Below are 23,063 nucleotides of genomic sequence, written 5' to 3' on the forward strand. Positions count from 1 at the left end.
ACAAAAAGTAACCAGTCTATATAAAATTGTGTCGGTATCTTCACTTAGGTTTTCAGCGTTATTTATGTGAAAAGTTCCAGAATATCAATGTGATCGCTTATTTTAGTTCACTTTCGCTTTGTACTGAAAAACTCTACAAAGACCTGTTAGATGTTTTTGTTCTCACCACTGAATATCAGGATGGTAGGGTAGAAAAAAGCAAATCCCTGCATGCAGCCTCCCCTTCCAGTAACATATAATGTATATAGAAGAAGAACTGTTGAAAATAGTAAAAAGGGTGAATAGAAATTGCATGAATTTCTCCACAGTAATGAACAACCAACAGCACTAAGCAATCAGCAGATACCAGCAAGCTGTGGGGATAAAAGGAAACGTATGTCTGATGTTTCCATGCTAATCTCCGGTAATGTCGGTGTGGATTGTTGTGATCAGCTCTCGCTTGCTATTTTCTGAGACAAAACAAGGTTTCTAGAAAAAATTAATTTAGTAATCAAAATTTTAGTGTGTAGTTGAGTCAGACAAACTCAACTTGTAGTGTAGTATAAGACTTGTACAATATGTTTGTTCATTAACTGCTTTTTCTCTGTTATTTATTTTTGGAGAAAGGCTTTTGTGGCCTTCATTCGTCCTATGATTTTTAGTCTTGTCTAAAAGTGATGAGGGTTTTTATGTTCCGACATAACTACACGCTCAGTGATGCAAAGCAATTTTAATTATTCAGCTTTCTCCTCAAATCTGCCAAAGAATTCTACTCCGAAGCAATTAAGAGAATGATTTTTGATATGATGAGGCAATTTAGACCAAAATCTTCTGCAGTCATTTAATACTGCTTTGTGTGCATGGTAAAGTCTAGATTTGAGAAGACACATATTCCAATTGTTTTATAAAACCTGTCATTGGTAAGTGTAATCAAACAAAGAATAAGCTGTAAGTGTTAAAGTTTGGTTTCTAGCATCTGAAACCAGATGTTTACATACATTATTTAAAAAAAAAAACAATTCCCCACCTCTTTGTCTGATAATGAAACTTTTCTTGTGTTAAGTGATTTAGTGCTGTGAAGTCATCTTTTGGCCAAGTTTGTATATTTGTGTAAAGTTGCTAAAAACAGAAGTTATGGTTTCAAAAGAATTCTCACCAGTACTGTTCCCAATGCAACGGTGCCAGATTAAGTTTTGTCTGGTTGTTAAAAACATTAAGTTGTGCAGCACCTGCCCTGCCCAGCGTGTTGCTCTGCACTGACAGTAAGCTGGCTTAAAGAACAATACTGAAGACCAATTTGTCTGTGTGGAAATCTTTTCAGGTCACATAAAACTTAGAGTATAAAGGTTTGAAATCCAGTAAACTGGCCCCAGGAAGAGTAGCTGATGCAGCATGCTGCTGATGCTAATGGGGAGCTCAATAAACATAAACACCATTAACAGTTTTAAAACTCCATTTGGCAAGCTGCTAGCTGGCTGAACAGCTATGTTACATAAAGGCAATGGGGTCATGTATTTACTGGTTGTTGAATATAGTAAAATATTTAATATGGTAAAAAAACAGTCAACATTATAACATAATTGAAATGCATTACACAGAAACACAGGCACCATTTACTATGGGCATTATTTAGAAGTATTCAGCATGTCCTTAGGCAAAGTCAAATAGCAACATTACCAAGCAAGGGCTTACAGTGGACCACCACCCTTTTTGTAATTTTTTTTATTTGCGGAATGGGACTCAAAATAATTCACCCATTTGCAGATTTTTTCATAAAGCATATCTAAAATGGTAGAAAAAATGCAGCTTGGGAAGGTAAATTATCTCGGCACAGCTTCACTTGACATAAATCTTTATTGACCAGAAAGAAAGGAGAGTTCCAGAAAATGCAAAAAAAAAAAAGAGAAGAGAACATTTTTAATTAAAATTAACAAAGTACATCATGTGGAAATCAAACTTTTAATTTACCTACGTTCCAGGGGGTAAATTAAAAAATATTGCAGAATAAACACAATCCTTCCTCTAAAGTTATAATTTTACTGTCAAATTCACCTCCACTCCTCAAAGTTCATATTTAAAGACTGATATTTTAGGAAATAGTTTGACTGAGACAAGAACATATATTCTGCGGTACAGTGTACCTGTTTGGTGTGGTGCAACAGTCGGCAAAAGCTGCATCCAAAAACAGCGAAGAAGCCATTAAAGCTAATAAAATTTAACCATCAGCTAAATCAGAGGCTGGGTAATAAAGAGTTAATTATATATTTTTGGTGCACTGGTCACACAGTGATTTAGGTCATTTCCTCTGCAACACAGATTGGATTTAAGCGATACTGTTGGTACAGGCCTAATGAATTAATGAGTTCAGGCTGCATGCCAAGCATCATCTGGTGCTTAACACAACCTGCAGACAAGGCAAGGATGTGATACGCAGACTGAGATCTTTGTTAAAGCGTCGAACAAAGACGTGTGTTTGAATAGCTTGAGAACAGACATGAACAGAGTTCAGTGTCCTGGGCTGAAATTAATTTTATTACATTTTAAGGAGCGCTAAAATACCTTTTATGGATTTTAAAGTATTACAAATTCTCTCTTAGGATTACAAATTATATTTACATATTTTTAAAACATTTTTTTTTTTTTTTTTAATTTGAGCAAAAAACAATATGAAAGACAATTTTATTAACCGTCAAGTTCTTGTATATTGTACAATATGCATAAATTAGGATTGTTATGAAAAATCTTAAATTTAACTTAAGGACTGCACGTTAAAATGAGTTTAAAAAGACCTAACATATAATGAGTTGATACTATACAGTGTCTGTAAGACATACTCACCCCTTGGATGTTTAGCCCTTTTAATTCCACTTCATTACTATTTATAAATCAGTTATAATAAACAAAATTTGATTTCATTTGATTAAAAAATATACATATATAGGTCAATTCACTGGTATCCAATACTCCTGGCTACCATTACAGTATGAAAGGGAAAAAAAATCACTCCTATAAAATTAGAGAAAAGTTATTGATGAGTAGACTAAAAGTAAGGGGATGGAGTTAATTGGGAGTTCCAACTAGATAATGATCTTTAAACATAACAAAATTGATTCCGGAATAGAGGATTCTAGAGTTTGGAGTCAAATATTAATGCTTTGTCAGTAATGCTGAAAAACCAGGTCCATGCTAGGAAACCAACAAACTTCTAAGGACTTTCCAATTCTAAAAGACAGTAGTCAAATATCCCAACCTGAAATACCACAAGCTTTTTGATTCAGACAAAAACATGTGATCAAGATGGAACTTCCTGTGACATGTTACAGCAGACACAGGTGTAATTACATGTACGATCCTGCATTTTCCACTTTTGAAAGCTGTGTGATATAAAAAGATAATAAAAGCAAAAAATATTTTTTGATTGTTTATTGAATTCATGACAATCTCCACCAGTTGTTTTTTTTTTAATCTAAAGTATGAAATGATAGAACACAGCAGTACTTTACCATTGGGGCTTTCTTCATCTATGGCCACGATGGTAGCAGGAGGACCAGAACGGGAGAGTTTACATTCTGAAAGGATAAAAAACAGTCAAGATAAGATTACACTGATACCTCCATGGTGTTTTTTTTATTCTTCTTCACATCTACTATGTAAAAAAAAAAAAAGGTGATATAAAACTTTATTGGGAACCCTCTGGGTGGGTTTATTTGATAAACGCTTAGTATTTCTATAAAAAAAAAAAAAAATTATTTGAAAAAGGCCCTGAAGTGTGTACAAAATGCTGCAAGAACAACAGCAATAAACTCATAAAGATAAATAAAGCATGAGCTGTGCACATATAGTCTACAGTTTATTAACCTCATTGTTCTCTGTTCAGTGAGGAAGCATAGACCGTAAGAAAAAAAAAGCACAAGAATTTTATAACTTAGATGTAATGTAGTGTAAAACAAGGTGAGCTAAGAGAAGCAGGAACTGACAGTAAAAACAGATTAAAGTAGCGCTTTTTAAGAGACGGGCCTAATTCGCTATAACCATCTCTGCTGGGTCAGCAGGATAAATTAACCAGCAGAGTATGTGAACATGTTTAACGAAGGATGAAAAGGGGAGATCAGTCTTACCCTCATATTGCCAGTCTGTAGATAGTTACAGCCAGACCACACCAGGAAGGAGGGAAGAAGGACAGAAGTCAGGGAGGTATTGGAAGAAGGAAAGATCAGAAGATAAATATTAGAAAAAATAAGCAGGGTAAAAAGAGGTGTAAAGATTTTAAGAAAAAGTCAAATATAGATGTGTGAAGTCGATGTATCAGACTTCCCTCACTTATTACAACGTATTAATACAAGTGGAAAACATCATTAACCTCGGCTGGAGGCATAAAATTGTCACATTTGTAGTAAAATGGCTGCCAACACTTAGTTGTTCCTCCACACATCCTGTCCTTGCCAGGATACATGAAAATAAGCCACCTGCATTAAGCGACATCACACTACAGCTACACAGGATGGTCGGGAAAATCCCAGAGGAAACCTGGAAGATGGATATCTGCTCACTGAGAAAATAGACTTCATGGAACAATGATCACACTCTCTCTTCCTCTCACTAGGCCGCTCTACCTCGTTTTCCCATTATAACACATTATCGTGTGACACAAATGATTTCAACAATCATCTGTACAGTTTATTGTTTTTAAGAGCAGCAGAGAATAAATGTGTAAAGATTATGGTAAAGAAAAGAAAGAACAGACACATATGAGCATTAGAAAACAAAGATGTTTCAAAAAGTTTAGGATTACCCAGCAAGTATTGAAATTACTTCATTTAATTGAAAATTTTGCAGGGAAGTGGGGAAAATATCTGCATATCTCAGCTGAAGACATGAATACAAACACAACAAGAAATAAAATACTCACAGCCTTCAATAATATACATAGCATAAATTAGTATTTTAAGAGAAAGAAAACTAAAATGCTAAATATTTGGTGATTAAAAACATATTTCAAACCCAAATTAGTAACTATAACTGAGTAACATAGCATGGGAACAATATATAAGTTTATTTTCATTAAAAAAGCTAAAAACATCAACCTGGAACTTGTTTAAAAAGATACAGTCTTTCTGCTTTGTGCCACAAACTCCAGATAGGCTCTTCGATTGATCTTCTCTATAAAATGAGGTTATGGACTAGATAACATATCAAAATTCAAAGCAGAATGGTTAACAGGGGATTCACTCTCTTATAGATCTTTGTCAACTTTCACGCCGCTAAGTTTTGAAAAAGTTAGAACAGACAAGTGTTCTTATAACAAAGCAGAGCGTATACAATACAACGTCCTGTACGTCAAAAAAAACATGAATTAACAGTCATTTGAGAAAAGTAAAAAAAAGTTTCCAAAACACCTAAAATCAGGTCTTCAGAAAGCAGTTCAGAGCAGTTTATGTATTTGAGTGAGTGTTTAAAAAGTCCACAAATGAAGGACATTCAAAAGAACTCCCAGCATTGCCTGGAACATTTTGGATTGTCATAATAGTCAAAATTTTAAATTGAGGATAGTAAAAAGGATAGAATAGAAATATCTCTTATTTTCCCAAAAGTGGATAAATTCAGGTCCACCAGCAGCAAGTTAAAGGTAAATGAAAAACTGCATGGACTTTAAGGTCAAGCCTGAAATTTAGCTGTATCTCAATGCAAACACAACAGGCTCCACGCAGAGAAGAACGAGGATGAGCGGATTAGAGGCGTGCCAAGCCACTCGAGCCAGTGGAAAAGGGGAATTATCAGAGAGAGTCTGATTTAACCTTTCTTGTAAAAACAATGAGTGTTTTTACAAGACTCCAGTATAGTTTAATCTCCAGGTGATTTTAAGTGTCCACTATCTAAATATCAGTTCCTTGAAGGAACTGACATAGTTGACCCACTACACCGGTGTCAGTGTGGTCGGTCTGTCTCTGGGTAAATTCACCACCAGCTTCCATGTTTTCCCCACAGAGGGAGGACATTTTAAGCAAAAACCAAATTCATCATGGTTTTTGTGAGTGGTTTAGAATAAAACAATGAGACTGGACATCAATATGTGAGCATTCCCTATTAGCGAGCTGAATATTAATTGGGGTGTTTAATTTTTTCACATTATTGTATCTACCTACAATGCCCTGACGCTAAATGTAAATAGTTTAAATGTCTGCTTTGATAAATTGTTGCCAAGAAAATGCAAAATCAAAAAGAGATGATTGCATTGTATTGTGAAATATAGTGGAGGGCCAAGCAATGCTGCAGTGCCATCACTGTCCAAAGTTTTCTCAGCATGGGGTATCAATTATGGAAAACATAATTCTAGATAAAAGAATATCTGTTTCGTCAGCAGATTCCCTTCACTCTTGATATATAACTGTACTCAAACTATAAACAGACTTTTTCATTCAAAGGAAGACTGTCATTCCATAAAAACAAATTAATTGGATGCCTCGCACATCTTTACTAGAACCACCAGTAACTGACATGAGAACTTCTGTGAAAGAGAAAAGAAAATGATTTTAAAAGGTCATTTATATTTCACAATATGAATGAAAAATAAAGATATAAAATAATATTAAATAAATAACTACTAAAATAAATTAGACCAAAGTAAATGCATTTTTTAGATTAAATGTGTCTTCACCAGAAGATCACATTCAAATCATTTTCTTTGCTTGTAAAGCTACCTTAAGTTATTTAATAATGGGGTGCTCTTAACTTTTTCTGCATTTCTTATCATCATTAACATATGTTTCAGTTTAAAAATTATGCAGTCATATAGAGTCAAGCTATAAAAGTACATTCTGAAGATCTGGCGATTAAAACGACTGCTTCTAGTGTTACTGAAACAGTTCTTGTATTACGTAAACTAGCCTTTGATGTTTTTTGCAAACTTAGATGTGAGTTTGTTGAAATTCACATCTTAATTTTGTTGAAAGTACCAGGAATTATTGAATAGCTGGTGATAAGCTTGGAAAAGTAGTTTACTGTTTGAAGTGGAATGAAGCAAGTAGTGATAGGACCTGGTTGTATCAATTTCTAATAGACCTGTCGGAAAGCTGAAGTTGAGAGCATGGATCAGAGGTAATGCAGTCACTTTGAAGTGAAATTTTGGTGGATAGTAAACAACTTCCAAATCTTTTTAAGTAAGAGTGGTCAGAATATTTGACATGGTGGTTAATGATGTATGAGAAGCATCTGGGTTTTCGTGATTGTGAAACTTAATTTCAACCACGCCACTTGCGATCTTATTCATGTTTGCAAGATGGTTAAAGTTTTCTGTGGTCCACAAAGCTCTAAATGTACTTCAGAGTGATTGCTGCTTTAAATATTATTTACCAGATAAAATCAAAATGTCAATGTATGTTTCAAAATGAACAACAATCAAATTTAAAACAATTATGTACATTTAGAAACATTATTTTAATATGTGACTGCAATGTGAGGAATGCAATGTTTTGGGCAGGAAGATTTCATATTATTGTTTTGTATATAGGAAGTTGTCTTGCCTGTACAAATATCTAATAAAACCTTTTTAACGTTCACAGGTGAAAGCACTCACGGGAATACCACGGGAATCCAGGTTATACAAATGATATAACCTATATTTTCAACCCAAGATGTTTAGTAAAGCAGATTTTACAATAAAAGTTTGAATGTGCAAGCTAGAACAGAGCTAGCTGCTTCTTGGGAGCAGCTTTCAGGTCAGATGCTGCCAAAGAGTCATGATGATGAGTGACTGGCGACACAACCAGGGAGGAAAGTTCAAACAACAAGTAATTGTTTAAAAGGTGTTTTCTCAGGCTCCTTTCTTTGAAGACTCAGACCTGCTGAGACAGGAGTGTTAAAAGAGTTCAGGTTGGCAACAAAGAGGGGCAATGACCCAGAACAAAATCGGTGAGGTTATGATCGATATCCAGGTACAAGAAGCATACCTGGCCGCTCAAAGGCTGCGACATAGGAAAGTGACAGATGATCACTCCCTCTTCTGAAATCAACACATATTTTTCTGCCTAAACAATCTATTGATGAAACAAGCTGATTAAAGTCGACCCACCAATAATATGCCACTAATTCACCCTGAGTAATAATAACACACCCATATCAAATGCAGGTGATATGTGGAGAATTGTTCACAACAATCCTGATTATACTGAAAGAGGTAAAATGCATTTAAGCAGTCAGCATAAAACCTGCAGCACAGATCCCGCACCGTATTCATACCCATACACCACAGGTGGATGCTGCATATTGATCATTAATTGCTGCATCCCAACTCTAACACACCTGAATCAAATAAATTCCACAATCAGCATGCCATTCAGCTCGGTAGAGACCAGGTAATGAGTCACTTGATTCAGGTGTGTTGGGGAAAGGATGCATCTAAACGCTGCAGGACGGCAGCTCTGAAAAACCAGACATGGTCATCTTGTATCTACAAAATACCATGCTTGAGCTTGTAGGTTTTTGTTTTTTTCAAACACCGTATTGGGGCTGCTACGTTATATATTTTATTTTAAGTCCAGAAAACTTTTTAAAAGAATTAATAAATGAAGTTAAATAAATAGGTAGAGTCACTTACAATGTGATAAGATGTTCTTACAAAACTTCCCTTCAGCTTCAAATAATTTTCTGTTAGATATTTACAAAATAAGGGATCATTAGCTGAATTTAGAAGTTCAGAAGACTAAATGTCGGTTCCTGAATGTATCAAGGGACACATTTGAGTAGCTACACTAGAAGAGAAAAACATTTCACTGGAAACAGTACTAGACAGGGAAAAAGGAAAAAAGCAGCAGGGAACCAGGTGAACATGATTGGCCTTAAAAGACTCCAAGAAAGTTTTTTTATTTCTTGGGGTGTAACCATAACAGATGTTACCTTAATGTATTTTAGATGGAGCAGGTAATTCCCCTCTGTCTGTTTTGTTTGGGGTTGGTCTGAAACTAGTTTGTGTGAAAGCAGTCTAAGATGATAAACCTGCAGCATTCAAAACATCAAAGAGAAATATGCTGCATAGGCTTTTATCTCAGCAACTGATCTTACTAGACATTTTTCTTGCAAAAAACCATTTAGGTTAAAAATCCAATGACAAAACAGATACTCAATATCTGGACTAATTTAGTATTACTAAGTGCTAATTTAGTATTACTAAATTAGCACTGAAAACATGGCTTGTTTTCATTGCGAACAAGCCATGTTAAGGGGAAGGATTATTGACCATTGATTAGGTGTTTTCTTCTTCTGTATGCTGCTTTTCCACCTGATCAATCTTTGTTTCAGGCAGCACCATCTTGAAGAAGTACTTGTAGTAATTCCACAGTGTTGTCCAGACAGTTTAGTGAGCTTTCAAAAATCAATTTTGGGATACAACCAAATCAAATGAAGACATCATTTTTGGCATTCTCCATCGAATCAGACCAAGCCACCCCTGGCTATCCTGTTGTGAAAGTGACTTTAGAAGGAAGCAGAGTAATGAGGCGTGATTCACAGTGTGCCATATACAGTGTAATAAAAGAAGACAAGACAAGAACTCTGCCCTGAGTTGAACTTTGAGAAAATTCTTGCCTACATTGCAGAACTGGTTATGGTTCAGGATTTTGCCATCGGTCTTTTGATGCTTTCCTAAAGGTTCATTTCAGGTCAGCAACCAGGAAGCTATAAAAACTATCAAACAACAATCACTAGTTACATCACACTCCACCAGCTGGCCAGTGTGTGTAGGCACAGATGACAGATGTGTATCCTGTGCTTGACTGCCTTTTTATCCTTCAGTGTAAGCTGATGCCCCTCATATTTTACTAGCCACCCATTTATTCTCTATGGGGCAGCGCTCTCTGCCTCTCTCAGTTTCTAGCTTCATTTCCTTTCCTTTCCTATACCATGTCTTTACAGCCCCCATCGTATTTCTAATTGTCTGCCTATTTTCCATAAAAAATATAAGAAATGATAAAAGGAAACTGGTTTGCAACTAAGCAGCATATAAAGACGAATAGATCACAAAGGGAGATAAATGTTTCATATATTGAAGACACGCTGGAGCAATTTGAAATCTAGCTCTATACATTTTTACAGACAGCTTTTTTAATTTAAATTTTAAATATATTTTTGCCTTAGTACAATTAGCACTTAAATTGGTTGCTACAGTGCTTCTGCTTCTCTCAGCTGTGTCAGCAAGCAATTCAAGATTAAGGGTTAACGGCAATAAAATGCAAATTTTCTTCTCTTTGACTCTGGCAGGCATACCTTCAAATTCAATGTGCTGTCATAGTTAGTACTCTTGTATGCAGACACTTATGCCCTTTAAGTGTATGAAAATATGCCTGCACCTTTTCTTTTGCGATTATTATGCTTTTCCCTCTTTTTTGTTAACTGTAATGTGTCTGTAAAAAAGAAAAAGGTCAAAGTTACTGAGCCTGTTTTCTGCTGAGCTGTTCAGTACCCTGAACTTCAAGGTACCAAGTTCATGAAAATTAACCTAAAACAATACTCCTGTCAATGAAAAATAAACTTAATTCACATTCCATAAAACCCAATTAAAAAAAAAAGAAAACGTTGTGTTTATTAATATTTACAATTCAAATTAGGTCCATATTGTTTTGCAGAAACAATAAGCAGGTTAGAGAGGCACCAAGGGCCACAGCAAACAAAGTCTGTCTGAGAAAGAAGACAAGTAACTTGACTACAAGCGGTCACTAGAGTCCGATCATTCTGTGGCTGGCTGAGAACAAGCCATGTTGTCTCAGCCCTCACAAACACACAGCTTAGCAACTGTATCCAAGATACACACACATACAAAACACACAGTCTATTCACATCACTCTATACAGTTCACACGAATGAGCCCATATGCCTTTCTGCATTGCTCACACATGCTAGGGTTACCATTAAATATACATGCTGAGGTTGTGACTCAGCGTCGCACCCGGACAATGCTAACTGTGTGTGTCTACGTGTTCACATGGGGCTGTGTGCTGATCAAACGTTCACTAGGTAAAAAAATATTAATGCTTGTTAAATGATATTTAACATATTCTTAGGGGGAGAAAAACACCGAGGAGGGGTAAGTTGATCTGCAAGAATCTAATAAAAACTGTTACAAATGTTTAGATTTGGTTAATTGTTGTTACCCTATGGTAGAAGGAAACTAAACCCATATACTTGTTATATACTGTAGAAATATTTCTTCATAAGTTTGGTATGCCAATTATGACCAGTAATACAACATGACTTTCTATGACAGTATAAAGAATTTGCCTTGCTCTGATTAACTGGTGATAATTACCAGACTTCAGGCATAACCGAACTGACTGGAAATCAGATGGGACAGTTCTTATTGAGGAAGAAGTAAAGTCTAAGTTTAGTATTTAAAGATAAATCTGAAGAAATACAATGATCTAAAAAGGTAAAAGAAATCATTTCCATGAACTTTTACTCAGGTTGATGCTTTGAAACAGGGAGAGAGATTTTGGCAGCTAACAGGAAGGCTGAACATACTGTATTACAGGAAAGCTGCTTTGTTTTATCCTTTTAAGCTTTCAACCTTTGTCTGTCAAGGATTATGCTGGATTTGGGAATGTTGGCAGCCATTCAAAATCTAAGGGTTCACATTCCGGGGAAGTCTACACATGGACATGGCTGTTTGCAGTTGCTGCTGAGCTGATAAATGCTAACGTAAGATCCTAATGACAGCTTAAAATGTCAACTACCTAATTAGTTTGTCTTTGTTTTTCAAATATTTGTGAAACTCTGTTTTGTGTATGTATGCATCATCTAATGTTTGCCTTACTATGTACAATAAGCTATACAGTAGTATAATCTGAGGAAGAATTAACACTATAACAGAGTAGAGTTAGAAAATAAAATAAGGTAATCCTTTTTTAGTCCCACATGTGGAGAATTTAAGCTATCGTGGCAGAAACAAGAGTAGCAAAAATAAACAGAAAACATTAAAGTGTAGAGAAAACAAAGAAAAGTGTAGAAAAGCTAATAAATATAGTAATGTGCGCAATGATTCAGCGCAGTGAATGAATGCTTTTTTCATACAGTTTGTCCCTCCACAGTTATCTTTGCTAACATCACGTCCGCAGAGCTTACCTTTGTTTGAGCTTCTTTTCTAAGTGACGATAAAAGTTAGACCTCTGTGAAAGCAAAGCGCTACTAAATTAGCTGTTGCCATCGGATTTCTTATAATTTATGTAGTGGGATTCTATTATCGACAATTAGATAGACATCTTCTTCTGCTCAGAGAAAACCACTGCGCATGTCTTGGAGCGTGCGAGTGAAAGAGGGAGGCGATGGGTGACAGTGGTAACAGAAACAATTAGTAAGTCACGTTATTGCTTGTATTTTAATCGGTATGTTTTGCATGGATGCTAAATAAACTGGACAATATGCTGGCAATTTAGTCATCATTTTACAGTTGTGCATTGAAATAAAGCCCCGAGTCCTCAACGTCCGAAACCGAGACAAGACCGAGACCATGTGCGGTCGAGTCCGAAACGAGACCATTAAAAAGTGGTCTCGAGTAATAAAACACTATTTGAAGCGCTAAAAATGTTTGTCAAATTTCTCAGTATCAATGTTTCTTTCCAGCATTCAGATATAAATTGTTGGGCCTTATGCGAATGTAATATTAGCAACAAAAACCCTGCTTTCTGCTGATTCTGGGACTTTAGTGATGACATTACTATAGGGTTAAAAACTTCGCAGTTGCTTTGAAAATATTGAAATCCTCGTTTGTAATCACTATGATTCTGATTCTTTAAGTAATTTTTCCTGAAATACAAAATAATAAACACTCCATTTCAGTTATGCTCAATCAGCAAACCCACATTTAGTGCATGTAGAACTTCACTTTTTTACTAAATGTAGCACAAATGTTAAGACTCTTCCTACAAGCTCCAAGTTGAGCTTTAGTTGCATCTGATGAGTACATCTGATCTACTCATCAGATGTAGATTCTCCATCTGATGAGTGGAGGATTTAATTACAGAGAAAAACAGAGTGGCTGTTAACTTTTTGATTTAGCACTTTCTTTGTGAATTTGAAATACTTTCCAAAGTCATTTTTAATCAGTTTTCTAAATCATACCATATTGTGAAAAAAAAGCTAATTTGAGTAAGTTTTACTTGACTGAATTCTACTTGTCACCATCTGTCACATTTTTGCTTGGCTTACTTTGAATGGAGACCAAGAATAAAAACATCACAGGATGGTTGAAAAAAATGGAGATATAATTTTATGAACACACAGTGAAAAGACATTAATACCAGCAGGAGTTATTCCCAAAGATGTTTGTGAGGATGTTGATGGATAACTGAAAATATCCCCAAAGAAGAAAAACTAAAAAGGAAATCTTTAATTCCAAAATGTTTCATATTTTGTCACATCAGTAAACAACCATCTTCAGTGCATTTTACTGGGACTTAATTGGAAATGTAATTGGGAAGTAGAGAGAAAAAGGAGATTCAGTGGGTTCGACAAAGTCTTGATTCAGGGAGTCAGATTACAATGTATGCCACATTTTTCACAGCTGGAAGTGGAAAAAACAGATATCTTTTTCCCTCCAGATCACAACTGTACACTACTTTGTTTTGCTATGTTGCAAAGAATTCAAATGTAACACAATGAAGTTTCGAGTTGCAATGTGACAACATTTGAAAAAGTTAAAAGAATATCAAGACCCTGGACTGTAAATGGGGCTATAGTCAAGAAAGAACATTTGTTCTGTGTATTTGAGCAAAACTAAACTAAAAGTGATCATCAATGGAATCTTTGTTTTTAAAAATTCCCTAATTAATACAAGATATATCGTTTTTTTGATCGTGGTTGAGAGTTTATATAATAAGAATAAGTTACCTTATAATATAAACAATGCATACTTAGCACAGCATTATGTGTGGGTATTCACATGTTAGCCTTTTTGGTCTTAATAAATGTGCAAGGTGCACTTTAAAGATAAACTGTTTATGAAAAGCATATTTTTTAAACCGACTAAACAAAAATATTAAAACCTTTTGTAGGTTTTCCATAATTCCTGTATTTTATTTAATGCCTCAGTGTATGTTTCACTTTGCAGTCCAAAAATGCATATCCAACAGAACTAAAAAGCTAAATTCGTAAAAGCTAAAAATACCAACTCAGGCAGACTAGAAAAGGGGTGTTATTTCCTCCAAAAGTTCTCATGTCATGTCCTTTTTAAGCTTCCATCAGCAGGTATACCAATCTACAGACCTCCCTGGAGTCAGATTCCTCTCTGTCTTTTCTGGTCTATCCGACCAGCCAGCCATTCATCCATCACCTGTTCATCTCTCCATTCATCCATGGAGGACAGAGAGGGTACAGAGGAGAGGAAATTTGTTAGGGAAAATGATTTTTTGTCAAGCCGATGCTCTAACAGGAAGGCTGAGGAGAATTTGTAGAGAAAGACTGAAACAACAGACTAAAAAGGGGCCAGTGTGGAGATTTGTGATGGGAGGGTGGTAGAAGAACAGTAGGCCAATAAAAGGAAAGGATTGTGGAAGAAATGCAGAGTGACCTTGTTTTAGATTGATGTGTCTCAAGAGAAAATGAATTGCTAAAGTACTTACACATAAAAACACACACACACACTGGCACACCCACACAAGTTCCCTGCTGAAGGGAATCACCACTCTGTCATCGCACCAGCTCATTTATTAGCCCGACTCCTGCTCTCTCTACCTCACTTTCTGTCTCTTTCTCAGGGTGTCAGATCAATTCAGAATGAGAACATGACTGAACACAGCTAACGACTGTGACGGCACTAATCAGAGGAAGCTGGATTTAGCACCCAGTCACCAATAACCTATAATGAGCTTCTGGTCATCTAAAAAGGCAGCAGTTTCATAAGAATGTAAGAGATGGTGGAAGGTAAGCAGTACGACGTCGAATTAAGAAATTTCTTTAACTTCATAGAAAATATGTGCAGCGAAGCAAATGAAGGAAAACACAGAGTATATTCTTTGATAAACAATAACTTTTTACTAACTTAATAAACTAACTAAATTGACTAATTAAACCGAGTACCATAATTACAAATTTGAAATTTAATTCCAGAAAATAATTTTTAATTGTCACAAATTTCCTAGACTTTGAGGTATACTGCAGTCCATATTCATTAAAATCATTGACATAGTCCTTTAATTTAAAGCTGCAATTAAATTTTCAGTGTCAATAGGTCGCTGTAGCACAGCATACAGCATAATGTATCTACTTATACAGTGCACTAAAAAAATATGTGATGCACTTTTTCTGTTCTCTCCTTCAGTTGATTATGTGAATTGGTTATTTTATGTCAAAAAATTTAATTCCATCTTTCCAAGGGCTATATTAAATTACTATATTAATAGTAAAATTAATTTGTATTTTGAATTGTTATTCCTACCACAGGCCAATTTTCAATATCCAGCCTGCTTAATAAAGTAGGCTTCTTAAAGAGCAGATTGATTAGGACGTTGTCATAATCATGTAGATTATCTACCTGATTTAAAAAAAAAAAATCAGATACCTGTTTACGTAGATTTCTGACACATTAGGCAGACAAGCCCATTTGCAACAGCAGCAAACTGCACCTAAACGCCTATAAGTAAAGTCAACTTAAAAAAATGAACAGAGCAGATTGCTATTCATGGTGGGATAAGAAAATGTGTAAAAAGGCAACGCCATCTGTGTGTTTTCGTAATTATAGAAACTAATTATGAATATAAATGAGCAAACAATGGAACACCTTTGTTAAAACCTCCCCCAACATGTCATCTATGTTTCCATGGTGATAAATTAGATAATTTACAAGAGTGAATGTGCGAGAAGTGGAACTATCCTGCAAGGGCACAAACTTTGGACTTGTTGGAATTTTGCCACTTTTATCAAACAGGAATTATTTTTGTGTAAACAAAAGTTTTATAGTGATGAAAGTAGAAGAAAAGGGCGTGGCAAACTGAGGGGAAACAGAGAGCGGAGGGAAGAGGTTGTGGAAAACAAATCTAAACAAGTAGCAGTCAACATTGGAGAGGGGTTACATGCACAGGAGGGAGATCACGAGTGCTTTTGGGAAGAAATACTTGACAGAGGAAAGATTTAGATAAAGGGAAATGCAAGAGAAAGAGGCAGCTTCTTGATGTGATGACAGATGAAAGAGACATCAAACCACAAAGTAAAACAAAACAAAAATCGGATATTAAGATGGGCTTATTACCTTACTGTTTTAAAAGTATTTGCTGCGGTGGCATCTCCTGTTTTTGCTTCTATGTCTCTTGCTTTTCAGATCAAACACATTGTAATATCAGACAACGATAACCTGATCAAATTCAAAGTGCAGTTTTCCAATGACAACACTGTCCATCACATCACACACATTACCATTTACTATTTCAGTCCAACAATGCACTTCTACCACAGAGAGATACAAAAGAATCATCAAGTTTTAGTCACTGGATACATTTAAAATGCACAATGGCTAGTGCTGTGTTGGTTAAGTTTGTCTTGGACTCAAGAAGATGTCAACATTTCATTTATAAGTCCATATAGAAATGATAGGATCACACAGTTACTGCAAGTCTGTGAATGTGGAGGTCACCAAGTCACAGCAAAATAATTTTCTTGTTCTAACAACCAGTTTGAGTTATTAAACTGGTTGTTAACAACTCAAACTGGTTGCCCTGCTCCCATTAACAGATAGGTGTGCTTTGTTCACAAAGTGATGAGCATGATATTCTCACCTCATACTTAGTGGCTCACAGTGTGCCAAGAAAACATTCCCACTCCTTGATACTGCCACCACCGGCCTGAGTCATTGACACAGAGCAGAATGGATTCACCCTTTATTGTTCATACCAAACAACAAATGTGTCTGTTGAGGTTCTCCACTCTGTTGTCATCCATCTGTTTTATGATTCAACATGTTGAGCATTCATACAACATAAATGCTGTGTATTGTGATTTATGGTCTGACGTAGGGTCAGACTACAATCTGCAAATCTTGGATGTAACAAGTAATTATTTGAGTAACTTTTTTTTCTTTTGTGTTATGTTGGATTGATGTGCCTGTTCTACTCTGACCTCCAACATCAAAATGCTATTTCTGTCCACAGTCACTGCACAATGGACATGTTCTCTCTTTCTTACTATTGTGTGTGAAAAGTAGCACACTGCAAAGTCATTTATATCCCATTTATTTCCCACTCAGATGTTGGATTTTAACTTCAGTAAGTCATCTTCACCACGATCAGATGTCTAAACACACAGAGTTTCTGCAACTTATCTGTTTGATTTGATACTTGCATTAACAAGCCATTGAACAACAGCACCCAATAAAGTGGATTGTGAGTTTTAAAAAAGTGCTTTCTGCCAAGTAACAGTAATGTAATATTTTTTTAGCTGTAAAGCTTTCGATAAAAACAGTGGTTTGATTCCTGAACCCAGCCTTTTGATATCTTTGTGGGGAAAACAATGAACTTCTGACATGTTTAACTGAGAAAAAAATAAATCAATGTGAATACAGAATAAGAGCTGTCAAGTTAATATATTTATTCAGATGGGTTTTAAAATTGTTTCTTTTTTTTTGTTGGTTTTAAAAACAGAGTCAACAGCTTTGTGGAGCATTTTTCATTTTCTCCTGCCTGTATTTATCCAGTAGATATTGCTATTCCTAATATAAACCGTGAATCCAAAGCAGTATCATTGATTTTATTCAGAGTGATGCTGTCACACCAGAATGCATTGGTCACAGTGCATCCAAACTGTTCCAACATCATCATAATAATTTGTGACGACCATGACCTCCTCTTGATTCAGTGTAGTATTATCTTAAGCTATTCAAACAGGGTTCAACATATATATTGTTTTGCTATTTTGACTTAAAGAGGTTTAATGAGAGATGTTTTTGGTAAGAAAAGTGGAGCTTACTCTTCTGAAGAAGCATTACAAAAAGTAAATATTTTTCAGACATCTCTTAATCTCCAGTGGTGAATTATTATTCTTTGAAGTGCTGCAGGTTGGCTAGGTTTACAAGCCTTAATAAGCAACACCAAATGATTGTCCCATCTGTGAGATGAAACGGACTTAAAAAGAAGATGCATAGTATTATTTATTTTTTTGCTTGTTTCTTCAAAAGAACACAGTTTTCACTCCAGTCAGATCTCATCCATAAAGGCATTTATAAGAGAATACTTGTTAAGGTTTCTAGGTTTCTACTTTCTCAAGGAGCAGAAGAAGTGCAATAAACAGTGGTGCTCAAAATTTTAGAATGTATGCCCCTTTAAAGAAAAGTTGATCAATTTTATATAATTTTAAATTGCTCCATTTAAATATTTTAGATTTTCTTTCCTCTTTTTGCCTTACACAAACTGCCCATTTTAGTCATGAATCTTTAAACAGAAACAACACTATGCAAGCAAAAATTTTGACTAACTTCAGAATATTACATAAAAAAAGTTTTTTGTATGAAAGAAAAACCAATATAAATGCAAGCATATTTCTCACAACACAGGGCAAGAGCTGGTTTTTGTCATGAAATATGTGAGAAGTCATATTTAATTACAACAGCAAGGTAAAGAACAATTCACACACTTGCTATTTTAAATTAAGTCATAAACAGCTCAGGTACAGCAGTTATAAAAAAAAAATGTTGGCTTGCATTTCTGTCTTGAATGAGAAAGGTTTTTGTCAAACTGCCTTAAGTAAAGGCAAGTAAAACCTGATAATGTAATCGGAAGTTTAAAAAAGGTTCCCAGGAAAGAAATAAAAAAGGGTCTAGAGCTCTCAAACTGCCCAGCCAAATGCTTTATTTGGCACATTATGAAGTCTCCTTTTGTGGGATTAAGATTCATTAAAAATGTAATGGTGCTCTTCTCACCTTGGAAACCAAACATATGGCTAGTGTCTCGATGCTTCAGCCAATTAAAATACAGTAGACTTATAGCATGGCATTCAACCAGCTAAAACCATTGTTTGTCTTTGGACTCATGCTCATTAAAAACACATTTTCAATGATCCATATCATGAGACCAAAACTGACTAAAGCAACATTTACTTCTCTAAAGCCCAGCTTGATTAGGATAAATACTATAGGCATTGAGCAGAAATGCCACCATTTTGTCTGCCACTTTGTTTCTGAGACCTGTGATTGGGTTTACAGCTGTAAGTAAATAAACCAGTTGCACAGTGTGTGTCCTATTGGGAGTTTAGTGTCAGAATTCTTTGGTTTCAAATTTGTACAATTTCTCCAAACACTCTTGATGCAAATGTGATCCGCTTCTATCCCGCCAAAGAAAAGTTGCAGATGTTCACCTTTGGCTACAGCCCCCTCAGCTAAATGCCAAGCAGATAAATCTCAAAACCCAAGGGTGGAATGGAAAATTAATATTCTGATAAATTGAGCAGAAAGTCAAGAGTGCATTATGCTGATCTATCCCATTAGTGATGACTTAATTTAGGTTTTAAGCTGCTCTGCTTTGCTCTTAGTTCAATGGAAAAGGAACGTGGCTGGTTTTTCAACCTTATAACATTTGCTCCTATTTTCTTCCTATTAGTCATTCCCTCTGGCAGGAAATTGACATATACCTTATAGCAGAGAAAAGAAACACCAGAGGTGCATCTCAATAAATTAGAATATAATCAAAAACTGAATCTATTTCTATAACTCAATGCAAAAAAGAGAAAGTCAAATCTTATATAAACACTCTGGATACATTGGAGGTTTGAGCTGAAAACACAAAATAGAGTTTCATATGGAACCAATGAGAAGGGAGTGTAATGTTATGACCTACACAATCATCAGGAAGACTGCTGACTTGGCAGGTGTTCAGCAGACATGTGCCGACATCCTCCAAAGGGAGAATGCATCACTAAAGGTTATTAGATAGAAGCTGGCTGTTTACAGAGTGCCATGTCCAAGTATATTATTAGAAAGTTAAGTGGAAGGAAAAGAATTGTGGTTGAAAAAGGTGCACAACAAATACAGAACTAAACTGTATGAGTTTCACTTTGAACTAAATTCACTTGCAATTGTTGTGTCTCTCATTTTGATTTAACTTTTTTTTTTTATTTTGAAAATGGGGTAAATATGTAAACAAAGCAACCTTGCAACTAAACCTGTGACAATAACAAATTTAGCTGAAGAGTAAATTATCCCAGAAGTTACTGTGATAAATAATTAATTCTTTTGTTTCTGAGACCATTTTCAAGTAATACAATAGTAATGGCATAACGAAGCAAAACAGATTCTAAAAGATCAATAAACCTTAAAATCAAATAAATATTCATCCAGGAGACTGGAAGGCATTTAATTTTTCAAATAAACAAAAACAAAAGAAATAACAAAAAATGAATTATGAAGTCTGTGTAAACAAAACAAACTTAATTCAAATAAAACCAAAGCACCAGATTAAAACTTTAATCATCTGTTTTTTGGTAGAAAGAGAGAGAGAAAAAAAAGAAAGAAAGGAGAAAAACTAGATCATCCAAATGGAAATTGAGTTATTTTTATTTTATTATGTGATTAATTGATTTTTTTGTTGATTGTGGCAGGCCTACTTGCACCAATGTAGAGATTTTGGTAAATTAAAATTTTCTCCTGCATTTACACCTCCTAGTGCAAGATTCTCAGCAGATGCCAACGTTTAAGTGTTTTTGTCATTTGAATCTATGAAGTCCAATGTAGAGGCAGAGTAATATTTTTACACCGAAGAAATATCAATTCAAAACCAATCCAATCCGAATTTCTTTCTGACGTTAAACTTGATGTACGGTCAGCAGATATTAAACTTGATGACTTTCACAACATCACAAACTCCAAACTTTTTCCTTTTAATGGGTCGCAGCAGGACAGTGATAACAAATGGCTACGTTTCCATCCCTCCAGACCGCCACAACTGGGTAACAAGACGGGCCTGTAGCATTTCGGCCAGGTTTGTGATACTGCCCTTGGGCACAGTGCTGTAATAAGTTAGGAAGTTTTACAGTCTTATCCATCACTAACAACCATAAGGGATGGGTCTGTTCAGTCGCACATTCGTTATTTTGTTCCAAAAATGCAGCCAGAGCCATAAAGAACCATCTACAGAGACAAGAAGGAGTCCTGCACCAGATGGTGTGGCCTCTGCAGAATAGTGATCTAAACTTCATCAGGTTTGCAAGGGGATGCATGAAAAATAGGATCAACTCAAACACACAGTTAACAGAGGAGGAAACACTTTGACCAAACCTGCTTCATAGAAGTAGATTATATTGTATTACATTTAAGACAAAAAAATTATTGCAATCAGCCCATTAAACCAAAGAAAACAATAAAAATATTCCCTCAAACTTTGGCCAAAGTGAAGAAACTATACAAGGCCTGTCATCATGATTAGCCCTATTATGCCGCTGTGGCATAATAGGGCTGCGCCATGTTTTTCTGCTGGCTGTCACTCTGTTGCTCTCATCTCTTTTGACTGTTTCATTGATGTTCCCTCACTGCTGGCTCGGCAAACGGAGCAGCAGCCCTGAAAAGTTTGTATGGTCTGACACTTTTTACTGGTTTTATCTCGTCAGGTGTCAGGCTGATGTACGGGAGCACAAAAAAATCCCTGTAGTAAAACTCAGTGAGCAACAGCTTTTATGTTGCAGCCATATGTGAATTTAATTGGCAGATCTTAACTAATGGGGGGAAAAAACTGCATTGGTTTTGCTGAATAGACTTGCACAAAATGTTTTGAAAAAGACACTTTACCCTATACGAACATGTAAAGGCAAGTGAACGGTGAAGTATTTACCCTTTATTTTAAACCCCTTTAAGTTCAAAAATCTTTTCTGTGAGGGAGACCTGGACGGCACTAATCAGACAGCAAATTTATCTGAAGCCTCAAGTAGAGATGATAAAGTCCAGCCCTCCACATGCATCCTTTCTTCTACATAACATGAATCAAATGAATGGCTCATTAACAGGCCAGTGAGGCACTGAATGACTGCTGATGAAAAAATTCAGGCATCCTAGTTTAACAAAGACTCTTCAACAAAAAACTTTTGATAGATGAAACTCATAACTTGTCAGATTGAAAGTTATAGCTCCTGATGACTTTATGAATGGGAGAAAACATAAATAAGGGTAGTCACCTAACATGGCCTCAAACGTACCGATGTTCCAACATGTCACTGCTCAACGAAGACCAGCCGGCATTCTCATAAACAATACAATTATGAGTATAAAACTGAAATTATGTAAAAAAATAAATAAATAAATAAATAAATCTTCAATCTGCAGAATACAGAGCCAAACATTTTTAGACAAGAAAAACTGGAACATTGTTTGTGAAGCAGAAAATCTATTTAAAAACCAAGGATTTTTGTACGGTACTAAATGTGACCTTTAAAAAGAAAAAAATGTTTTTCTTCTTAGAACAGGGGTGTCAAACTCCAGTCCTCAAGGACTGGTGTCCTGCAACTTTTAGATGTGCCTCTGCTGCGCCACACCTGTAAAGCGTAGTTAGGTCATTAGCAAGGGTCTGGAGAACTGATCTACACATTAAGCCATTTCATTCCAGTGTTTTGTACCTGTGGCACATCTAAAACCTGCAGGACAGTGGCCCTTGAGGACTGGAGTTTGACACCTGTGTCTTAGAAGTATCCAGGATGTTTCCAAACTGACTACAAACAGCTCATCATTTTGTGCAAGCCATTTACAATCTCCTGTATTCTTTGATTTCCAGAAACATGTGATTTTGGTTTCATCTAATTTGAAAAGAGTTATGGTTTTTCTGAGCGATGGAAAAGGCAAACGGCAGATGTTCTATCTATGGTACTTGCCAGTGCCACATAAAACCGCCTCTGAACACTAATCAAAGTGGGTCTTTCCTTTGACTCAGCAAAGAAGTTCGTGAAATGATAAAAACATCTTGTTTTTTGCTGTGTTGTCACAGAGCGTCATGTGTGGTAAAACCAAAAATATTTAAATAACTTGCTGCAATTAAGCACAATCTGTCCCATTTGGTAGGACAGACCGTACAGATGTACTAAAAACTGTTGAATGTTCCCTTTGTGAAAGCGATCTTGTAAACAGAAAAATCAGAAAAGTA

The 23,063-nt window shown here is 35.6% G+C and overlaps 1 protein-coding gene across 2 annotated transcripts in view; it reads right to left on the bottom strand.

Annotated features, from left to right (window-relative positions):
* The window catches only part of LOC122823053 (protocadherin-15-like), a 214,907-nt gene that overhangs the window by 161,554 nt on the left and 30,290 nt on the right, over positions 1–23,063 (bottom strand). For both annotated transcript variants that reach the window (XM_044102283.1, XM_044102282.1), the window contains exons 3-4: positions 4,098–4,112; positions 3,483–3,548 (exon numbers count right to left, since the gene is read on the bottom strand). In XM_044102283.1, coding sequence (XP_043958218.1) covers positions 3,483–3,548; positions 4,098–4,112 — 81 coding nt within the window. The remainder of the gene's footprint in view (positions 1–3,482; positions 3,549–4,097; positions 4,113–23,063) is intronic.

The sequence above is a fragment of the Gambusia affinis genome, linkage group LG20 (assembly GCF_019740435.1).
Source record: "Gambusia affinis linkage group LG20, SWU_Gaff_1.0, whole genome shotgun sequence".
Classification (NCBI taxonomy): Eukaryota; Metazoa; Chordata; class Actinopteri; order Cyprinodontiformes; family Poeciliidae; genus Gambusia; species Gambusia affinis.